At 39.9% G+C, this 20,849-nt stretch overlaps 3 protein-coding genes and 1 pseudogene across 11 annotated transcripts; 3 read left to right on the forward strand and 1 right to left on the reverse strand.

Annotated features, from left to right (window-relative positions):
- The first annotated feature begins 697 nt into the window (after positions 1-697).
- Positions 698-6,850, forward strand: LOC121794891 (annotated as a pseudogene).
- Positions 6,851-7,128: 278 nt separating this feature from the next.
- On the forward strand, positions 7,129-9,653 carry LOC121794892. Its single transcript, XM_042193274.1, has 3 exons — positions 7,129-8,285; positions 8,400-8,809; positions 8,919-9,653. The coding sequence occupies exons 1-3, from the start codon at positions 7,640-7,642 to the stop codon at positions 9,528-9,530; spliced, it is 1,668 nt and encodes a 555-aa protein (XP_042049208.1). The 5' UTR covers positions 7,129-7,639; the 3' UTR covers positions 9,531-9,653.
- LOC121794893 (magnesium transporter MRS2-5-like) lies at positions 9,100-12,573 on the reverse strand. 5 transcript variants are annotated; one of them, XM_042193280.1, is made up of 8 exons: positions 12,389-12,573; positions 11,407-11,944; positions 10,995-11,065; positions 10,780-10,908; positions 10,358-10,699; positions 10,222-10,269; positions 9,996-10,139; positions 9,100-9,235 (listed from the first exon to the last, which is right to left on the reverse strand). In XM_042193280.1, the coding sequence occupies exons 2-8, from the start codon at positions 11,852-11,854 to the stop codon at positions 9,221-9,223; spliced, it is 1,197 nt and encodes a 398-aa protein (XP_042049214.1). In that variant the 5' UTR covers positions 11,855-11,944; positions 12,389-12,573; the 3' UTR covers positions 9,100-9,220. The 5 variants fall into 5 exon arrangements, with proteins under 5 accessions (XP_042049214.1, XP_042049209.1, XP_042049211.1 ...); XM_042193275.1 differs by lacking the exon at positions 9,100-9,235 and having other exon boundaries at positions 9,840-10,139; positions 12,389-12,572; XM_042193277.1 differs by lacking the exon at positions 9,100-9,235 and having other exon boundaries at positions 9,840-10,139; positions 11,407-11,951; positions 12,389-12,572.
- A 721-nt stretch (positions 12,574-13,294) lies between these two features.
- LOC121794894 (LRR receptor-like serine/threonine-protein kinase RPK2) lies at positions 13,295-19,769 on the forward strand. 5 transcript variants are annotated; one of them, XM_042193283.1, is made up of 5 exons: positions 13,295-13,528; positions 14,079-14,932; positions 15,109-15,348; positions 15,455-15,561; positions 16,942-19,769. In XM_042193283.1, exon 5 carries the CDS (start codon positions 16,970-16,972, stop codon positions 19,592-19,594), a length of 2,625 nt encoding a protein of 874 aa, XP_042049217.1. In that variant the 5' UTR covers positions 13,295-13,528; positions 14,079-14,932; positions 15,109-15,348; positions 15,455-15,561; positions 16,942-16,969; the 3' UTR covers positions 19,595-19,769. The 5 variants fall into 5 exon arrangements, with proteins under 5 accessions (XP_042049217.1, XP_042049218.1, XP_042049215.1 ...); XM_042193284.1 differs by having other exon boundaries at positions 14,057-14,932; positions 15,455-19,769; XM_042193281.1 differs by having other exon boundaries at positions 15,455-19,769.
- Positions 19,770-20,849: the final 1,080 nt, after the last annotated feature.

A 20,849-nucleotide genomic window follows, 5' to 3' on the forward strand; every position in this document is an offset into this window, starting at 1 on the left:
GGCTCGGCTGTGGTACGTGAATAATATCGCCGACATCATGTTCACGTGTATTATATTACACAACATGATTATAGCCGACGAAGGGCCGAGGGCGGCTAGCTTCTACGACGAGGACGAAGCCGGAAGCTCAACAGCGAGGTCTCCCCTACGCCGAGGCGAGCATACGACGGTTGGCCAGAGGATCGAGACAAGACACACAATGCGCGATACTCGAATCCACAATCAACTACAAGAAGACCTAATCAACCACATGTGGGCGAAATTCGGCAACGAGTAGTGTCATTTTTAATTTTTAGGATTTTAATTATGTAATTTTTAATTTTTAGGATTTTAATTATGTAATTTTTAATTTTTAGGATTTTAATTATGCAATGTTTAATTTTATTTGTCATTTGTAATATTTATTGTGGGTTTTAAATGAATTTTAATATTATGGAAATGTTTTTGTGTAATTGAATTTTATATTAATTGTGCTCGTCCTTGCGGAAGAGCACAGTTGTGGGTGTTGTGCTCTTGCCAGAGAGCAGGCATGAATAGTACCGCCCGGGCCCACAACCGTGCCGCTGGCAAGAGCACGGTTGTGGATGCTCTAATGTTGATGTAGTGGTAGTAGCTTTGACTTTCTTATGCCCACTTGCAGCTTTTGGGATAACCAAGCCATGCTGTGTGTAGGGTGGGGTGGGGATTGTGGGGTGATGCAATGATTAAGAATGCGCATGACTGAATGATTTCTTGGTTATCTTTGGCTCATGGACTTGTAAACAGTAGATTTAAGTTTCTTGTAGCATATTTCTAGTTAGGCATTGAATGAGTTTGTTTTAATATCTAGAGCAAGAAAATGCAATTCGAGATATTCAAGAAGTTATGTTAATGGGCGTTTCGAACTACACATTTGCAAGCTCGGCTAATATCTCCTCACTCACTTCTAATGGCATTGATTTCTGAATTTAGGTGTAATGAGATGAAAGTTTTTGTGCAACTCGCGGTGGTTTTATGGGCTCTGGTGAGCCTCGAAGAGGCAACAGCAAACTGGGTTCAACCCCTTTCGAAAATTGCTATCGAGAAGGCTGTTATTTCTTTAGATAAGAATGCGTATGTTAAAGCTTCTCCCTCAGTTCTTGGAGTCAATGTAAGTTTTATGCAATCTGTCTGATGCCATAATTACACACTTTTCTGTGAGTTATACTCTTATCATTTTCAAACTGGTTTGTTGTAAGAAACTGATTTCTTAGATGGTTAAATTTGACTTGAAACAACTTCCTATATTAGGGAAACAACCAAGATTGGATTACTGTGGAATATAAGAGCTCAAATCCGTCGGTTGAAGACTGGATTGGTGTATTTTCTCCGGCCAACTTCAGGTAATTAAAGAAAATGCATTTAAGTCACTTTAGGATTTAGTGTCCTTATATTTTGATATCGCACAGTTAACTAATTTTAGAAATTTCAATCCATTGTTCTCAGTTCATCTACCTGCCCCAAAGAAAACTCGAGAGTTAAACCGCCATATTTGTGTACAGCACCCATTAAGGTTTCGTCTGATTCCAGTTTGCAGTAATTCTACGAAACAAAAAAAGTTTCAGCACGCTACTTTTGAATCTAAAAAACTAATATTTGTACGGTTTGATTCATCTGCAGTATCAGTTTGCAAATTTCAGCAATCCCAATTACAAGGATACAGGCAAAGGCTCTTTGAAGCTTCAGTTGATTAACCAAAGATCGAATTTTTCATTTGGTTTATTTTCTGGTGGTGTGTCAAATGTAAGCATCCTGCTCCACAGATTATACTGTTTGTTCGTCCGGTTATAGTTGTCATGATGAAATGTGGATATATATATGTATGCTTAATTTGTTTCTTTTTTCCCTGGAACAGCCAAAGCTGCTGGCTGTGTCAAATGTAATCGCCTTTGTTAATCCTAATGCGCCTCTATATCCGCGTTTGGCGCAAGGGAAGGAATGGAACGAAGTGAGTTCTTACCTTTTATAAGTACCTCTTGTTATGCAGAGGCATTTTTTGTGGTTCTGAGGAGGATTGTCTTTTCTTTATGTTATGTTCAAGCTTCCCCTAACAAACGAAGAAGACTAATTTTTTTTAAAATGTCGGTGCTTAGATGACCATCACCTGGACTAGCGGTTATGCTATTGAGGGAGCACAGCCTTTCGTTCAATGGGGTCCAAAGGGAGGCCCACGGTTTCGTGCCTTGGCAGTTACATTGACATTTGATCGTAGCAGCATGTGTGGTGTGTTAAATCCTATTTTATATTGATTTAACCTTCGGTTATAGGGAAATGCTTCCATATTCGATGTTTTGTGGTAAATGTTGAAAGAGGATCACATATTTTGTAGGTTCACCTGCAAGAACAGTTGGATGGCGCGACCCTGGATTCATACATACTGCTTTTCTGAAGGACTTGTGGCCCAACTCAATGTATGTTTTATGTCACAAGATAATATCAGACCATTTTTTAGGAATATTACATGAATAATGCTTCTTCAGATACTTATCTTTTGTAAAGTTTTCGGCATCTAAAATTTCAGAAAACCTAACTATTGGTTGTTCAGGTACACCTATAAACTGGGGCATTTTATGCTTGATGGTACAAATACAATTACTTGGAGTGATCTTTACGAGTTTAAAGCTTCTCCATATCCGGTCAGAACTCTGTGCAACGAGTCATCATTTTTGGCGATATGGGAAAGGTTACAACTCCTTTCAGAAAGCACTTTTTACTGTGTTGGTCGCGTTTTTACTGCCTCAGAAGGATTCAAGTAACTGAGAAGTGTGTTCTGGTTTTTCTGCATTGTTTGTGCAGGATGAAGCTGATGGATCCAATGAGTACAACAATTTCCAACACGGTTCCCTCAACACGACCAGGCAGCTCGTGGGTGATCTGGAGAATTATGACATAGTCTTCGTTCCAGCTGAGACTATGTTCTTCGTTCCAGCTGAAAATCGAGCTAAATTCTGTTATGTTGAATTGACTTCGGATATTTCAACTTTTACAGCTTTTCATTACAATCAGTAGAGCCTAATGAGTAAAGGCTATTAGTTTCTTGCTTAGAAACGCGTGATTTAAGTATGTCATGTACAGGTATTCAACGGAGACATCTGCTATGCTAGGATATCTCTCTCATCTGCTATGCTAGGATATCTCTCTCAGTGGGATCAGTTCACTGCTCAAGTGGAGCCTATTGCTTCGAGGGTGCCTTACATGATAGCAAGGTAAATCGTAGTTTCAACCAAACTGGATCGTCGTGCTCTCTCTCTCTTTCTTTCTCTAAATATTGATTGTTTCCCCTGAAGTGGCAACCATGAGCGTGACTGGCCAGGATCAGGTTCGTTTTATGAGAACATTGATTCGGGTGGAGAATGTGGGGTGGCAGCTGAGACTATGTTCTTCGTTCCAGCTGAAAATCGAGCTAAATTCTGTTATGTTGAATTGACTTCGGATATTTCAACTTTTACAGCTTTTCATTACAATCAGTAGAGCCTAATGAGTAAAGGCTATTAGTTTCTTGCTTAGAAACGTGTGATTTAAGTATGTCATGTACAGGTATTCAACGGAGACATCTGCTATGCTAGGATATCTCTCTCATCTGCTATGCTAGGATATCTCTCTCAGTGGGATCAGTTCACTGCTCAAGTGGAGCCTATTGCTTCGAGGGTGCCTTACATGATAGCAAGGTAAATCGTAGTTTCAACCAAACTGGATCGTCGTGCTCTCTCTCTCTCTTTCTTTCTCTAAATATTGATTGTTTCCCCTGAAGTGGCAACCATGAGCGTGACTGGCCAGGATCAGGTTCGTTTTATGAGAACATTGATTCGGGTGGAGAATGTGGGGTGGCAGCTGAGACTATGTTCTTCGTTCCAGCTGAAAATCGAGCTAAATTCTGTTATGTTGAATTGACTTCGGATATTTCAACTTTTACAGAAGTTTCCTTTTCATTACAATCAGTAGAGCCTAATGAGTAAAGGCTATTAGTTTCTTGCTTAGAAACGCGTGATTTAAGTATGTCATGTACAGGTATTCAACGGAGACATCTGCTATGCTAGGATATCTCTCTCATCTGCTATGCTAGGATATCTCTCTCAGTGGGATCAGTTCACTGCTCAAGTGGAGCCTATTGCTTCGAGGGTGCCTTACATGATAGCAAGGTAAATCGTAGTTTCAGCCAAACTGGATCGTCGTGCTCTCTCTCTCTTTCTTTCTCTAAATATTGATTGTTTCCCCTGAAGTGGCAACCATGAGCGTGACTGGCCAGGATCAGGTTCGTTTTATGAGAACATTGATTCGGGTGGAGAATGTGGGGTGGCAGCTGAGACTATGTTCTTCGTTCCAGCTGAAAATCGAGCTAAATTCTGGTATGTTGAATTGACTTCGGATATTTCAACTTTTACAGAAGTTTCCTTTTCATTACAATCAGTAGAGCCTAATGAGTAAAGGCTATTAGTTTCTTGCTTAGAAACGCGTGATTTAAGTATGTCATGTACAGGTATTCAACGGAGACATCTGCTATGCTAGGATATCTCTCTCATCTGCTATGCTAGGATATCTCTCTCAGTGGGATCAGTTCACTACTCAAGTGGAGCCTATTGCTTCGAGGGTGCCTTACATGATAGCAAGGTAAATCGTAGTTTCAGCCAAACTGGATCTTCGTGCTCTCTCTCTCTTTCTTTCTCTAAATATTGATTGTTTCCCCTGAAGTGGCAACCATGAGCGTGACTGGCCAGGATCAGGTTCGTTTTATGAGAACATTGATTCGGGTGGAGAATGTGGGGTGGCAGCTGAGACTATGTTCTTCGTTCCAGCTGAAAATCGAGCTAAATTCTGGTATGTTGAATTGACTTCGGATATTTCAACTTTTACAGAAGTTTCCTTTTCATTACAATCAGTAGAGCCTAATGAGTAAAGGCTATTAGTTTCTTGCTTAGAAACGCGTGATTTAAGTATGTCATGTACAGGTATTCAACGGAGACATCTGCTATGCTAGGATATCTCTCTCATCTGCTATGCTAGGATATCTCTCTCAGTGGGATCAGTTCACTACTCAAGTGGAGCCTATTGCTTCGAGGGTGCCTTACATGATAGCAAGGTAAATCGTAGTTTCAGCCAAACTGGATCTTCGTGCTCTCTCTCGCTTTCTTTCTCTAAATATTGATTGTTTCCCCTGAAGTGGCAACCATGAGCGTGACTGGCCAGGATCAGGTTCGTTTTATGAGAACATTGATTCGGGTGGAGAATGTGGGGTGGCAGCTGAGACTATGTTCTTCGTTCCAGCTGAAAATCGAGCTAAATTCTGGTATGTTGAATTGACTTCGGATATTTCAACTTTTACAGAAGTTTCCTTTTCATTACAATCAGTAGAGCCTAATGAGTAAAGGCTATTAGTTTCTTGCTTAGAAACGCGTGATTTAAGTATGTCATGTACAGGTATTCAACGGAGACATCTGCTATGCTAGGATATCTCTCTCATCTGCTATGCTAGGATATCTCTCTCAGTGGGATCAGTTCACTACTCAAGTGGAGCCTATTGCTTCGAGGGTGCCTTACATGATAGCAAGGTAAATCGTAGTTTCAGCCAAACTGGATCTTCGTGCTCTCTCTCTCTTTCTTTCTCTAAATATTGATTGTTTCCCCTGAAGTGGCAACCATGAGCGTGACTGGCCAGGATCAGGTTCGTTTTATGAGAACATTGATTCGGGTGGAGAATGTGGGGTGGCAGCTGAGACTATGTTCTTCGTTCCAGCTGAAAATCGAGCTAAATTCTGGTATGTTGAATTGACTTCGGATATTTCAACTTTTACAGAAGTTTCCTTTTCATTACAATCAGTAGAGCCTAATGAGTAAAGGCTATTAGTTTCTTGCTTAGAAACGCGTGATTTAAGTATGTCATGTACAGGTATTCAACGGACTATGGCATGTTCCGATTCTGCATAGCTGACTCTGAACATGACTGGAGAGAGGGAACCGAACAATACAAGTTCATTGAGCACTGCATGGCGTCTGCAGACAGACAGAAGCAACCTTGGCTGATCTTCCTTGCCCACCGCGTTCTAGGCTACTCGTCTGATGCTAGCTATGCTATCGAAGGATCGTTTGGAGAACCAATGGGGAGAGATGACCTTCAAAAACTGTGGCAGAAGTACAAAGTTGATATAGCTGTCTACGGCCATGTCCATAATTACGAAAGGACTTGCCCTATATATCAGGTAAAAACTCAATCTAGCTCTATACTACATTCTTCATTCAATCTATCATGAAAGGAAGATTCATGATTTTGAACAAATCTATACACATTCATCACTATGTTTCTGCAGACCATCTGCACAAGCAAGGAGAAGAATTACTACAAGGGGGGTTTGAATGGCACAATACACGTAGCTGCTGGAGGTGAAGGCGCCAGCCTCTCGCCATTCTCACCTCTGCAACCTAACTGGAGTTTATTCAGAGACCTTGACTACGGCTTTGTTAAGTTGACTGCGTTCGACCACTCCAACCTGCTGTTCGAGTACAAGAGAAGCAGGGATGGGGAGGTTTACGACTCCTTCAAGATATCCCGGGACTACAGGGACATATTGGCCTGCACCATCGATAGCTGCCCGAGCACGACCCTCGCCTCGTGATGCTCTTCTCACTCTCCAGCTTTATCATGCTTTTCTTTGTCCTCCAACTACATGGCTGTATGTATACATGCATTTGTAATCTCAGAACATTGAAGAAAGGGTGTAGTATTTATGTGCTATTTGCACTACAGTAAGTCTTTTACTGAGGCTGGTTCATTGCAATTTTTTACCACCCTTTTTCAATATTCTTGTATAATAAATAATAAATATGGTAGTATTTTCTTTGTGTTTTGGGTAAGCAAATTAAATTTAATGAAAATAAATATCAAATTTAAGGCTTAAAATAGGGTCTCCACTTTGATCAACACAACCTAATTTTAATAGTGCAATTACTGCAATGTGATCTTTTTTTATTTATAGATAGTAGAATAAAAAAAGACATTTAAAGGACTAGAATATTGTTTTTCCTTTTATTCCATGATAAATTTGCAATTAGGGAAAATAAAATTTGAAATTTTCTCAAGAATAAAATCTAAGATTTGAGAATTGAATGAGGGTCTCAAATTCACAATCCACAATTAGTGGCTCAAAAACACTAGTGACATGTATGGCATGCCAAACACAGCCTTGAAAATAAAATAAAATAAAATAAAAAATAAGAAAACGAAATACTAGCAATTCAAAGCTTCGCGCTCCAATCCAGACCATGAGTTGTATCGAAAAATCTTGACCTTTTCTCTTGCCCACTCTTAAAAATAATATATTACCCTTCAGATGATCAATCGTTTTGTTGAATTTCCCATTTTTATTATTTTTCAAGAATACGCGAAAGTCACTCCCACTGTTCTTGAAGAAATCCAATCAACATATTTCAGAGTCAGCATCAGCTTTCTTCATTGGTCTTCTTGATAAAAATTCATTCTTTTTCGTGGGTTTTTTTTCTGGCATCGATCTTCACTTTCTGCAGAGGCTCATGAGTTTCAACCCATCAAAATTCTGTGGAGTTGATGGCTTTTTCTCTTAGAGATAGAAGAGGTTGAATTTTAGCTGATTGCTTCTGTTCGTGTGTGTAAATGGATTTATGGGTTGTTGCAGCAGCTGCTGGAGTTGGATGCATAGCGAAGAACTTGCCGAATTTCTCAGCCGACAAGAAAGAAAGTCCACGTGGACCTTCTCTCAAATATGTTCAGACAGAATCAAGAAATTTATTGCAGCAATTGAGAGATAAGACCTGCCCATTGCGCAGATTAGCCCAGCAAAGAGGCCAAGATGATTCACTTCTTGATTTGGAGAATCATTCAGATGTTAATGGTGACTATCATCCAGAGAAAAGTGGGATTCTTGAGGATTATAATATGTCAGCAGGAGTTGTTGGTTTAGGAGAAAATCAGCAGCTAGAAGATGGTCAAACCATGAAATTGGGGAAGGCCAAATTGGCAAGAAACAGAAGATGTCGGATTAGGCCTTTGTTAACCACTTTAGGGGCTTGTGTGGATAATATGGAACAGCACAGTTCATGTCTGCATCCCCCACCTATGCCTCCGGCCAGACCAGTGTTGGTTACCGATGCAATGTGGGGCAAAAACTTGTGTCCTAGCCAGTCCGATGCCTGTCTGGATGAGACGGGAAGGGAGAGCAAGACGCCGTCTTCTCCCTTAAAACAGTTTGAGGAGCTCAAGAAGCCGAGCAAGGGCTCTAGCAGATCATCGCGTTCACAAGGTTCGTTTATGATCATTTAGGTTGCAATCTTGTTCTTTGTTTATGACATTTACAGAGATGTCTGAATTCTTGATTTCACTGCCTTGGCATGATGTCTGTTGTGATTTTTCACAGGAGCTGAGGCGTTGCTTCTTTTCATTACTGGGATGACTGTTGGGATAGTGGGTGCAACCACTTCTTGGAAGAATGAGGTAGATGGATTGGGCAGGAAGCTAAAGCAGATGCATGGTTTGGTACAAGACTTGCAGGAAGAGCTCGACCTGAACGAAATGGTGACGGTGAAGGAACTGGACAGCGAGGGCAATCTACCTCCCGGTGAAGTAGAAGATTCACCTCTCTCGACTGTAGAGCCGGTCCCGTCTCCTTCCCTTGTGAATGCCGGTGGGACGAAAGCAAGTGATGATAACAAGGCAGAGAACCTAGAGCTGTTGAGCAGAATTGAGGCAGAGCTTCAAGCAGAACTGGAGGTGCTGGAACTGAACATGAATGTATCTGATCAAGATGGGATATCTAGTGTTGTTGAGGTAAGAAATTCATAGATATGTAAATAATTTTATTGTTGACATGATATCTGATTGATTTTCTAGTTAATGTGAATGCTGAAATTTGTGCATTTGATCTGTTTTTTGGCAGCTCGATCCAGATTTCGAACCAGAAATCGTTCGAGGCGAGCTGAAGCCAGCAATGGTGGACGATGCAACAGAATCAGAAAGCAGAACAACAGATACGACGGCAGATTACTCCAAACCTGCAAATTACTCTGTTTCTCCATGGGAGCTGAGCTTGCGGCTCCATGAGCTGATAGAGTCGAGGCTTGAGACGCGCATCAAGGACCTAGAGATTGCGCTTTCCCAGAGCCAAAACAGAGTTAGAATACAGCACAGCATCGTCTCCGGGAGGAGATATTCTTACAGCGAAACAGAGTCCTCATCTGCTCACCATAGTCCTACCTGCATATGTGATGAACACGCCATGAGAGAGGACGAACCATCAGAGAACGACGGGGAATCTGGCAGCAAGAGCATTGACCAGGGACGTCGCTCTGCCAACGGAATACAGAATGGGAACCGTGACTCCATGAAAGATATGCCCCAGATTTGGGATAATAAGCAAACATTTATGAGCCTCCACACTAATGAGGATTCCATGAGTGAAGATGAAGGCAGTGATGAGTCAGAGATGCTACTAATAAAGCAGATACTAGAGAGAAGGAAATCAGGCTCTGGTTTTAATTTTAAATTTTGATTTGTGTATATGTACATTTCAGCTGCAAACTGGTACCATAAATATTGAGTGTGTATATATAGCTTACTTGTACAGGTAGAAAGCAATGAGGTCAAAAAATAAAGATGTGTTTTTTTTGCCAAATTAGGAATGTTCTTGATAGAGGTCTGCAGGAAGGACAACTAAATGATTCATGGGCATCGTTCGAACGTCTGGTGGAAAACAGAAAGAACTGAACTAAAATGACTAGTTTTTCTCCAACATAACTCTACACTTTCAACCAAATGCATAAAACACTACATAAGTAGGAGAATTATTATGCTCAAAATATAAACCATAAGCAGCAATGACAAATCAATTGATAATTCCTGAGAAAGAATGTAACTTGAGTAAAATATACCACTAAGGGATGACTTTTTTGTGCCTGAAATAGATCAAAAAGAGACCATACACCACTACACAACAGACTCCAGAAATTATAAGTACCCAATTAAATGTAGAGGGCTCGTCGAACACGGTGTCTTTGAAATTCATTCCAAAAACTGCAGTCACGACGGCAAACATGGTAGTCACGAAGGTAGCAGCTGTGAGAAGCAACTCGAATTTAATCAGCTGATTCTGGACATTTCCCTGTTACAGCAGTAAGAGTAAGTTAAACGTTTAAGATGATATACTTGAAACAAAAGAAGAGATAATTGGTTGTTTCTATTACCAGCTTTATGTTGATTAAATCCTCAGTATCATCAATATACTCTTTTAGCTGCACAGCCAAGGAGCATCAAATTATACATACGCAATTAAGCATTGATGCAGTAACAAAATTGTGCTTATTGTAAATCTTTCCTTACCGATAGCAATTTGTTGAGTGTGTTGTCTATGCCAACAAAGTATGCCTCGAGTAACATCTCAAGCTGATCGATGTTTTCTGCAGCAGAAGATGAGCTCAAGAAGCTTCCGTGTTTGCCGGTACTCATAGTGCTGAAAGCTCTCTGCAATCTGAGAACTCCGCTAGATGATGCCACCGGGGAAACAGGAGCAGATTTGGATCCAAAATTTACATCTTCTGAGATATTGATCGGATTGCATGTATCACTGTCGGTAAGTATATCCCTTCTTTCTTTCTTCTCAGTTAGATACATCTCCGCCATGTCACCATCATCGTTCATCAGATGCTCTATTTCATCACAAACCTAATATTCAAGAATAAGTAATATATCAAAAGTTGCCAAGTTTATGTTAGGCTGTGCCAGATATAGATCACTCAATTTACCTTTTGCACTCGCTGAGTCAAGGCCAGAAGGCTCCCTTTGAATCTACGTACACGCTCTAGATTGAGGGTGCTTATGGATGAGGCCAATTCATCAAGCACGGGATATATGTCCAATTCTAAATCTTTAACCTACTAAATTCGTGAAGTTCAGTGTAATGATATTCTTGGATCCGTTATCGAGACCCTAAATACATAAAACAAACACAACTGCATACCTGAGCATCAAGTGACATACATGTATGTTCCAAAGCAACCTCCAAAGCCCTGAACTCGAAAGGTAGATCGTCTGAACCACATAGCAAATTATATTAGCAGAGCTAGGATTAACTCATAGGGTGATTGACCAGAGAGAGAGAGAGAGGGAGCACAAATAATTGTTTAGACTTTGCTTCGTGGTGATGTGCCCACTTCACTGGCGTCTTGCCCTTCTAATTTTTCACATATACAAAGATTTCAGTAGCTCTTGTATCATTATCAAGATTTCAAAGAAGCATGCACATCCAATTTTCTATCACCTATCCTACTTATTATTGACCTGATATAAAAAAATCAATGACAAGAAATTTCCAGAAATTTTCAAATTAAAAACATGAAAAATTAAGCATATCAGCAATTTTGGTATCTTACCATAATTATCCTTGGATACCTCTAGACGCTTGCACAACTCATATTTGTACTGTTGCACGGACTCTTCTACAGAGTTCTTCAATATAACCTCATCAGCTGTGATAATGCACCTAATCTGTTCGAGACTCACAACAATAGCCTTCTCACGACCTAATATCGAGGAGGGATAGATAAACAAAGGATCCAGAAGTCTCAGATCTCTGGAAGGCAACGAACAACGCCTCATGACAGTAGACTTATCCAGTTCCACAACTTCCAAGTTCCCTTTGGTATCAATTAATATCCAAGACCGATTTCCTAGATTATGAGTTCTCTTCTTTAAGCCTGGAAATCCAGGCCCACATGCATTGTGCCTCCCAATACCATTAACATAATAGATCGAAGGGTTCAGAGAAGATACGAAAGATTCAGGATCAGCACCGAAAGATGGAGCTCCGGGTTGAGCCATTTTGTTAGACTTCTTCTCTCCTTTATCTCATCCAGACCTTCACATCCAAGAGTTCTCTTCATCGGTCGACTTCAAGATGTAGGCTAGTGCCTGCATTCTAGGAATTAAATCTTACTCGGCAACTAAGCAATTTAAGATAAAGATCACACCTCATGTACTCACACACTATGTTACTAACAACCATTAAAAGAAACTGCTAACACTTATGCAAGGAAGTCACTGAGCAATCGGTAACAGAGTAATTTAATGCTGAAACATATAATTACTCTTAAATTCAGAATCAAAAACCAATTTAGGGCATCAGGCGAAGCTAGGCTATGCCAAATTTCCACTAGAAAGGATGAAAACTTTGTACCTACATATACAGATAAAGCTCAATTCTTGAAAATGCCATCTCTTATCTAATCAGGGAGAACGACCACCACAAATCCAACATATTGATTTCCAACGACAAAACCTCCCCACCTCCGTTTCTTTAATCTAGATATCATATGTATATTGTGTGTATAGGTAGGCGGTTGAAAAAGATCATACCGTTCGTCACAAGAATCCGCCTTGATTCAATGAATCTGGGCTCTGGAGATTCTCGATTCACTTTGAACTGTCCCGCTTGTTGGAAGTGGAGTCCGTGTGTGTGGGAGAGAGAGAGAGAGGCCGCACGTTACGAAGTTTCCGGTGATGGCGACTTGTCTCGCCCTATCTTTTATTCCTTTTTGTTTTAATAAAATTCAGATGATAAAATCTGATAAATATTTGTTTTACTACCTCAAAAAAATATCTCTATATGTAGAATATTAGTACTAATACATTTTAATTTTACTATGAGCCTATATATGAAATAAAAGATTCATTAAAGATAACGATCTTGTTATACTCAAGTTCATCTTTTAACAAATAAACATTTTCTATAAGTAAGGTTGGTTGATTTTATTTTATAGTACTCCAATTGTTATTTTTTTATAGTTAGATTTGAATGCGATCATGAAACCATTATTGGTACATCTGATGTCTCAATTATGGACAAAATTATTCGATGATTATTTCTTAATGCATGCTAAAATAATTACAATTAAGAAAAATTCAATTTACTTGAATTGATGGGATCACCTTCAAGTCTGCCCATACAAATGATATCTTATAAGAAAAGAAACGATATTGGAACTTACTTTTGTCTAATTGTAATGTATTATTGAGTAATGATTGAAATAGCTGTATCGTTGAGAATTAAATAAATTATGTTAATTTAAATAATTTAGAAGAATATAATACTCCTATAAATTACTCCTAGTTTACTTTATAGAATGATTGAAGTCTTCACAAAAATTAAAAAGAATTACTACTGTAAAAAATTCTGTAAGTAATTGATATGGTAATAAATGACAAAAACAAATGTTCGTGGATCAATTTGCACATGAACATAAATTCATAGCCGTTTTCCTTCTTTTTATGCAATGCAGATGTGGTAAAATTGCAAATGAGTCCCTCTCTCGAAGCTCGTGCATATCACGTGGCGGAATTGAGAGCAGTTGATAATAGAGTCAATGATCGAACATGCAGTTTTGTATCTACGAGTATATTTCTTAGGAAAAAATAATTGTCCCAAAACCTACTCTTCCTTCCGTTTTAATTAGATGATTATTCAATTTCCCTTCAAAGACTACAATTATTGTTGTGGTAATTATAGCTGAAGTTACTAGTATTGTCTAATTTGTGATTTTTTGTGTTTGGATTTATTTATCATTTAATGCTTTTTGTGTGGGAAATATGATTATTGGATCATTAGATATGTATCATGTATGCATCTTGAATCTGGCTGGGTTTGTTCGAGGATCATGTGAATCGGTAAAATGGTTGGGCAATAATTGCATTTCCGTTATTTTAATAAATCTTGAGAAAATTTAGCAAGATGTTAAGTGGCAGTATAATCTGAGCAGAGCAAATGCAGGAGAAATGATTCAGTTAAATCAATTTTTCTTGAACTTATGGAGAATTGCTGTGTAGTTTGTTTTTGTTTCTTGCATTCTTAGTGACTTTAAGCATCAGGAATTCAGCTAGTTCTACCATTTTAGTTGATAATTAAACTCTCTTATTTTAGAATGTGATTCAATCACACATCAATTTGTGATGTGCATGAAAAGTATAAAGTTCTTGGAATATTGTACTCTTTTCCCTATTTATATTCTCCTTAATTTTATGTTTCAGTGATGCGTATATCTTGTTTCAGTTATGGAGTGTGAAGGGGATCATGGAGAGGTTTTTAGAGGATAAAACCAGTGCTTATGATAACAAATGTGTAATATTCTCTCCTGGGGTTAAAGTTATAAATACAGACCACGGAGGTGGCTGTGGGCCACGTTCGGAGATTACTACTAAAGAAACTGAACAGGCTCAGCCAGAAGTTCAGATTCTTCTGATATAGTGACATCATCAAATGCTTCTTGTGAAGATATCGTTCAATTGAAATCTCGAATTATACCTCCCTACTCTATAGTAGAGAGTAATGTTTGTGGAGGCTGAAGCAGGTTGGAAGAGTGTGTTAAAGACATGTTACCAATTCTATCGCCTTCGGTCCAAGTGATGGAATAGAATGCCCCAAGGATTATGATCCCGGTAGTCCTGCTTATATCTTTATTAGTGACTCTCCGATAATGGAAGAGGGTGCTTCTTCTAATGAGTTGATGTTCAGCATTCATATGGGGAACGATAGTTTCTGTACATATGATGCAACCGATACGGGTGCAGACTTAGATAAATCGGAGCAAGCCTTAAGCTCTGGAGAAGCTGGAGATAATCACAAAAGAAAGGAGTGTCAGTCTATGGAGCACTTGAAGGGTAATAATGAAGAAGGTAGAGTGAGTTGGGTAGGTTTGACCAAATTTCGCCAACTACTAAAGGAGTAAAACCGAACAAAAGGTCAGACATGGGGAAGACCATGAGCATGGATGTGAAACATGGAGAGAAGAGAATGATTGGTGAAGTTTGAGAGAGTCTAGTAAATAACCAAGTTGACAACAGTGCATGAGGATCGAGCGATACTAGTTCCAAACACTAACCAGATGGAATGGTTGCTTTGCCAAAGTGAGTGTCATTCTATCTCATAATCAACTAAATCAATTCATACGAACTTAGTATTCTTGCAATTATGTTGTTTCTTGTTGCAAGACAAGAACAATGCTGTCCTTTCGGTCATCCATTGAGTTCACGTATCATTGGTGTACTCAAAGGCTAAAGAACATTCCTCTCTTGTGTTCCAGAAAGAAGAAATTGTCATGGAAATCGTGCCATTGTTTTGAGTGGCCTAGCTGCTGCAGTAAATTTCCAGGTTGCTTGTGCAAATGTTTTGAGAGGCAAAGCATTCCATCGAAGTATCCGAGATGGGCAGGCAGCTGCTTTAGATGCTTTTATTGGCCTTGCCTCAAGTGCCAATGTTGAAATTGTACTTCAACTGTTGTGATTCCAATAATACGTATGCTGATCTTCCACATAGTAGAAATGTATGTGTGTAGCATTTTATAGCTTAGGTGCCATCAGTTTAATTCTTAACTTAGATGTAATCTTGATTTTGACCAAGTTCGAACAATTTTTTTCAATGTTTAACAGGCCGGAAAATAGGAGGATAACCACTTCCGAGAAAATAAAGGCCAGAGCACCAGCCTCTCGATCGTGCCAGTATGCTGCCAAGCTCTGTGAAGGAAGCAAACCAAAAGGCACACTCTTCCTTTTCGTGTTCTAGTTCTTGTTGTTCTTGCCCATGTTGTTGTTGATGATGTGCGCCTTTAACTGGCCTTCCTCTTTTATCGAGCCTTTGTCGTTGCTTTATAGCTTCTCGGACAGAACTAGATGTGCATTTAGTTGATAATTCTAATCTAGACACCTTTATTTTTCCTATAACCTTGAAATAGAGGTTGATGCTTTTGGCTTATAAAAAACTCAATTTACATTAGTTAGATATAATCAGTTGCACTAGCTCTGCTATCGTTGCTCGCTTAGTAGCCAATTCGTCACTCAATGCTCTCTAATTTAGTACCAGGTTCACTTTATTCCCCAATAAAGTTTATAGTATTTAAATATTCTCTGCTTTTCAAATTTGTTATAACCACTAATAAATGCGGACATATCCCAACTCAGAAAAGCAGCAGGAATTTGAGGTCTCTTTAACGTTGTATAGAATGCTGACTAATAGTCAGATTCAAAATATTTTCACATAATTTGAAAATCTCAGAAAATTCCAGACTTTAATGCTTTGGGGCTACTGCCTTCAGTTACAACTCGGAATACCATATGAACTCTGACAAATATTTTCCACCTTCCTTAATATCCCTCTGCAATCCTATGAAATACTATAACATTATTCAAAAGGAATACTCCATTTATTTGTACAAATGAAGATTCTGTGAAGAACCCACCAAATATATTTACAAGATTGTTCCTTTCCAAATATGAATATGAATATTAATTTTAATAATAAAATGCTGTCCATAGATTTCTTTGCCCTCTGTATCTAATGCACTGAAGCAAAACGATGCCGTTTTGGGGATTCACTCTCAGCCGTTATGCTTCAGACAGTTATTACTACGTGTACCACATTTCCTGTCGTGCCACGTGGGCGAACAAAAAGGGGGCTTGAAAACCCCTGTTGGATTCTAAAAACTGCGCGCCCATTGAGCCAGTAGGACCCACCCTAGTACCCAGAGTTTCTTCCTGGGACCCACTTCCTTCCTTCGCTTTAAAGATTTTTGGGAAAAAAGATTGTTTGGGAAAAAATAGTAAGCTTGGAAGCAGTAATAGTAATACCAATCTGCAGAAGAAAGAGAGGCAGCAGATATAGTTTTGCTAACTCTGAGGTTTCTTTCTTTCGTTTTCTGCACAATCTACTGTTTAATGTTGAAATGGAAAAATGGATTCTTTGTCATTTCAGTTCTGTGTTTTTTGCAGATGCTAAAGCGACTTTTTTTAGTGTTTTTGAAACTCTGTTGCTTCTTCTTATTTGTCTCTTCTTTTATTACTTTCTAATGTGTTCTGATTTTCAAGATTTATTTTTTGAATTTGTGCTGAATTCTATGGTGGTGCTTTTTTGTTTGTTGAAGATTGAGAGGAATAGCGGCGGTGGCAGAGATGGTGATGAAGGTTTTTCTGCTTTCTGCTGCAGTTGATCTGCTTTTTCTGTGCATTCTGTCGTCTGTTTCTGCACAATCCTCTGATGAAAGAATGGCACTTCTTGGATTGAAGAGATCCTTTTCTGATCCTCATGGGATTCTCGACAGCTGGAATGCCAGTAGCTCCGACCACTGCTCGTGGTTCGGAGTTTCCTGCAGTTCTGATTTCAGAGTTACGAGGCTGGAAATCAGAGGTAATTTCTATGGCTCTCATCCTTGCTCTATCGAGTCGGAATCGGCGTTGCATGGTTTTAGAATCACGAGAAACTGCTCGGGTTGGTCTGTGGCTAGTGGGGCTCTAGGGGGAAGATTATCGGCTGTTATAGGAAAGTTGACGAAACTTAGGGTTCTATCGCTTCGTTATAATGGAATTGGTGGTAAGGTTCCTTCTGAGATATGGGGATTGACAAATCTTCAAGTGCTTGATCTTGAAGGGAATGACTGTCTTGGTCGTTTCTCGGATTTTGAATTCTTCGGTTTGAGGGATTTAAGGGTTCTTAATCTTGCGTATAACAGGGTTTTTGGGAGGTTTTCACCTTCTCTGTCAGAATGTAGGGGCTTACGGATTTTGAATTTAGCGGGAAATGGAATCGTGGGCGTCATCCCCGATTTTCTCGCGGGGTTTGGGAAGTTGAGAGTTATAAATTTGTCGTTTAACCGGTTGGTTGGCTACATTCCAAGTACTCTTGGATACGATTGTGCGAATCTCGAGCATTTGGATTTGTCGCATAACTTCCTAAAAGGGAAAATTCCGCGAGCTTTAGAGAAGTGCGGCCGTTTGAGGACAATTTTGCTATCGTCAAACGCACTACATGGCGCTATCCCTGGTGAGCTTGGGAAACTTCGAAATCTTGAAGTTTTAAACGTGGCAAGAAATGGATTAAGTGGGCCTCTCCCTGCGAATCTAGGGAATTGTACTCGTTTGTCGGTTCTTGTCCTCACGGGTCACTTCAATGCTCTCCGCGTGAAGAGTCATCCACGTGGCAGAGCGCCTCATAGATCTTCTGATGCAGCTTTGGGTCATGATAATGATTATAACTCCTTCAGAGGTACCATTCCTGAAGATATAACAACACTTCCAAAACTCGAGATTTTGTGGGCTCCGGGCGCAGGCTTTGAAGGCCACTTTCCGAGAAATTGGGGCCGTTGTAAGAGCATGATGGCGGTAAACCTAGCTCGGAACCAGTTTACAGGTGATATTCTTGGACTATCTACAAAATGCACTAATCTTCAATACCTCAACTTGAGCTCTAACAGGCTGACTGAGAGATTGGATGAAAATCTTCAGTCATCGTGTGTAACGAAGCTCGATTTGAGTGGGAATCTGTTATCTGGTCCAATCCCGAGTTTGAACTGCCATCATCGGACTTCCATCTACGATTCATATGTTCCTTACTCGTCCTTCTTGGCTCTTGAGGTCCTGGTTACAGACAATGATCTTCGCCACGAGACACAAAAAGAATTACTGAAACAGATTCAAGCACCTCCTCCTAAAGAGGCAGGACTCAGTTTGAAGGGCAATGATCATCGACTACGTAACTTAATCGTGGCATCCGTGGTATCTGGTTTCGTTGCAGTGGCTATGATTTTGATAACTCTGATCTGTTATAGCAGAAGGAAGAAACCGGTGACAACGCCGGCGACTGAGATTCCAGCCTCGACTGAGTCAGAGAAAGTCATCCTCTTCAGTGACGTAGGCGTGGATCTGACCTTTGACGACATAGTCGAGGCAACGGATAATTTCAACATAAGAAAATGCATTGGAAGCGGCGGATTTGGCAAGACCTACCGCGCACAATTAGCTTCGGGGAGAAATGTGGCGGTGAAGAGGCTGACTGCAGAGAGGCACCAAGGCGCGGGGCAGTTCCACGCCGAGGTGAGCACGTTAAGCCAAATTAGGCACCCGAATCTCATCACGCTCTTGGGCTATTACGCGTGTGGACCGGAGATGATGTTGATATATAACTATCTGCCTGGAGGGAATCTCGACCAGTTCATCAGGGATCGCACGAGGAGAACCTTCGACTACGCGACGCTGCACAAGATCGCACTCCACATCGCCTCCGCACTCTGCTACCTGCACGACCAGTGCATCCCGCGCATCCTGCACCGAGATATCAAGCCTAGCAACATCCTGTTGGATGGCAACTGCAACGCGTATCTGGCGGACTTTGGACTGAGCAAGGTACTCGAGGGCCCAGAGAGCCATGCCATGACGCGTGTGGCTGGGACCTATGGGTACATATCTCCGGAGTATGCGCTGACAGGGGTGGTCTCGGACAGGGCGGACGTGTTCAGCTATGGCGTGGTTCTTCTGGAGCTCATGTCGGAGAAGCGGGTGCTCGACCCCTCGTTCTACTTGCACAAAAACGGATTCAACATCGTGTCGTGGGCGTGTATGCTGCTCGAGCAGGGTCAGGTGAAGGAGGTGTTTGCGGACGGCCTGTGGGACGCGGGACCACATGACAAACTGGTGAAATTGCTGCACGTGGCCGTGATGTGCACCGTCGAGTCTGTTACGGAGCGGCCGGCAATTAGGCAGGTGGTGCACCAGTTGCAGCAGATTGAGCCTTGTAGTGATTGAGTTGTGCAATAAGGCAAGAAGCGCCACTCCATATTTTACCTGTTTTGGAGTGAGCCATTTCTAAATTAGATGAAAAATGATCAACTGTGGATAATAGTTTTATGCCATTTCTGATTTCTTTTACCTGCATTTTGCATTGTTTTCTGGAATATACTATCATTTTCCTTTGGGGGAATTAGGAATATAATGGAAACTCTAGATTTATGCTATTATCTACTCCATAAGCAGTGCAGTATATTTTAGCATTATACAATCAATACTTGTCTAATAGTAGTAGTAGTATCTTTTAGAATGTCTCAAGCATTATACAGTACTCCAATTTATGTTTTTTTATATTTTAAAAGATTCAGATATAGAAATGTGACCTAGTAATTATATAATCCACAACGAAATTAAGACAAATAACATGATTCAGGGATCGCACGAGGATAGCCTTCGACTACGCAAGCAATACTGCACAAGATCGCGCTCCACATCGCCTCCGCGCTCTACTACCTGCACGACCAATGCATCCCGCGCATCCTGCACCGAGATATTTATTTGAGTACATATTATTAGGGCTGGGGAAAAAATACCGAAATGCTGAAATACCGGCCTTATCGTACCGAAAAAATACCGAAAATACCGAATTTTCGGTATACCGTGATTTTCGGTACGGTATGATATCTTACTGAAATATTTCGGTAAGGTAAAGGTATGAATTTTTATATACCGCGGCATACCGAAATTCGGTATATACCGTAATTTAAGGTATATACCGTAAAATATGAATATAATAATATATAAAGTATTTTATATATTTTTAAATTATAAAGTTTATTGTGAAATATAATATAATATGAATAAAATATACTAGTATTTAATACCCCGTATATTATTTAAATTACTATAAAATATAAATAGTATTCTAAAAACTCAAATATTCAATTTTCATTGATATTGAAAGTAAGGTATACCACAAAAGTATGGTATACCGAACTTTGGTACGGCATACCGAAAATGAGGTACGATATCGGTATGAAAATTCTCCATACTGAAAATAAGGTATACTGAAGTTCGGTATACCAAAAATTTTGGTAAGCTAAAGGTATGATTTTTTCGCATACCGAATTTACGGTAAGGTATACGGTATGGTGGTTTCGGTAAGGTATACCGTACCTACCCACCCCTACATATTATAAAACTATTTGACATATAACGTCAATTAAATGAACAGATAAGATCATTTTGGAACTGAGTCTTATGCTGAAATGCA

This window comes from Salvia splendens, chromosome 3 (genome assembly GCF_004379255.2).
Source record: "Salvia splendens isolate huo1 chromosome 3, SspV2, whole genome shotgun sequence".
Classification (NCBI taxonomy): domain Eukaryota; kingdom Viridiplantae; phylum Streptophyta; class Magnoliopsida; order Lamiales; family Lamiaceae; genus Salvia; species Salvia splendens.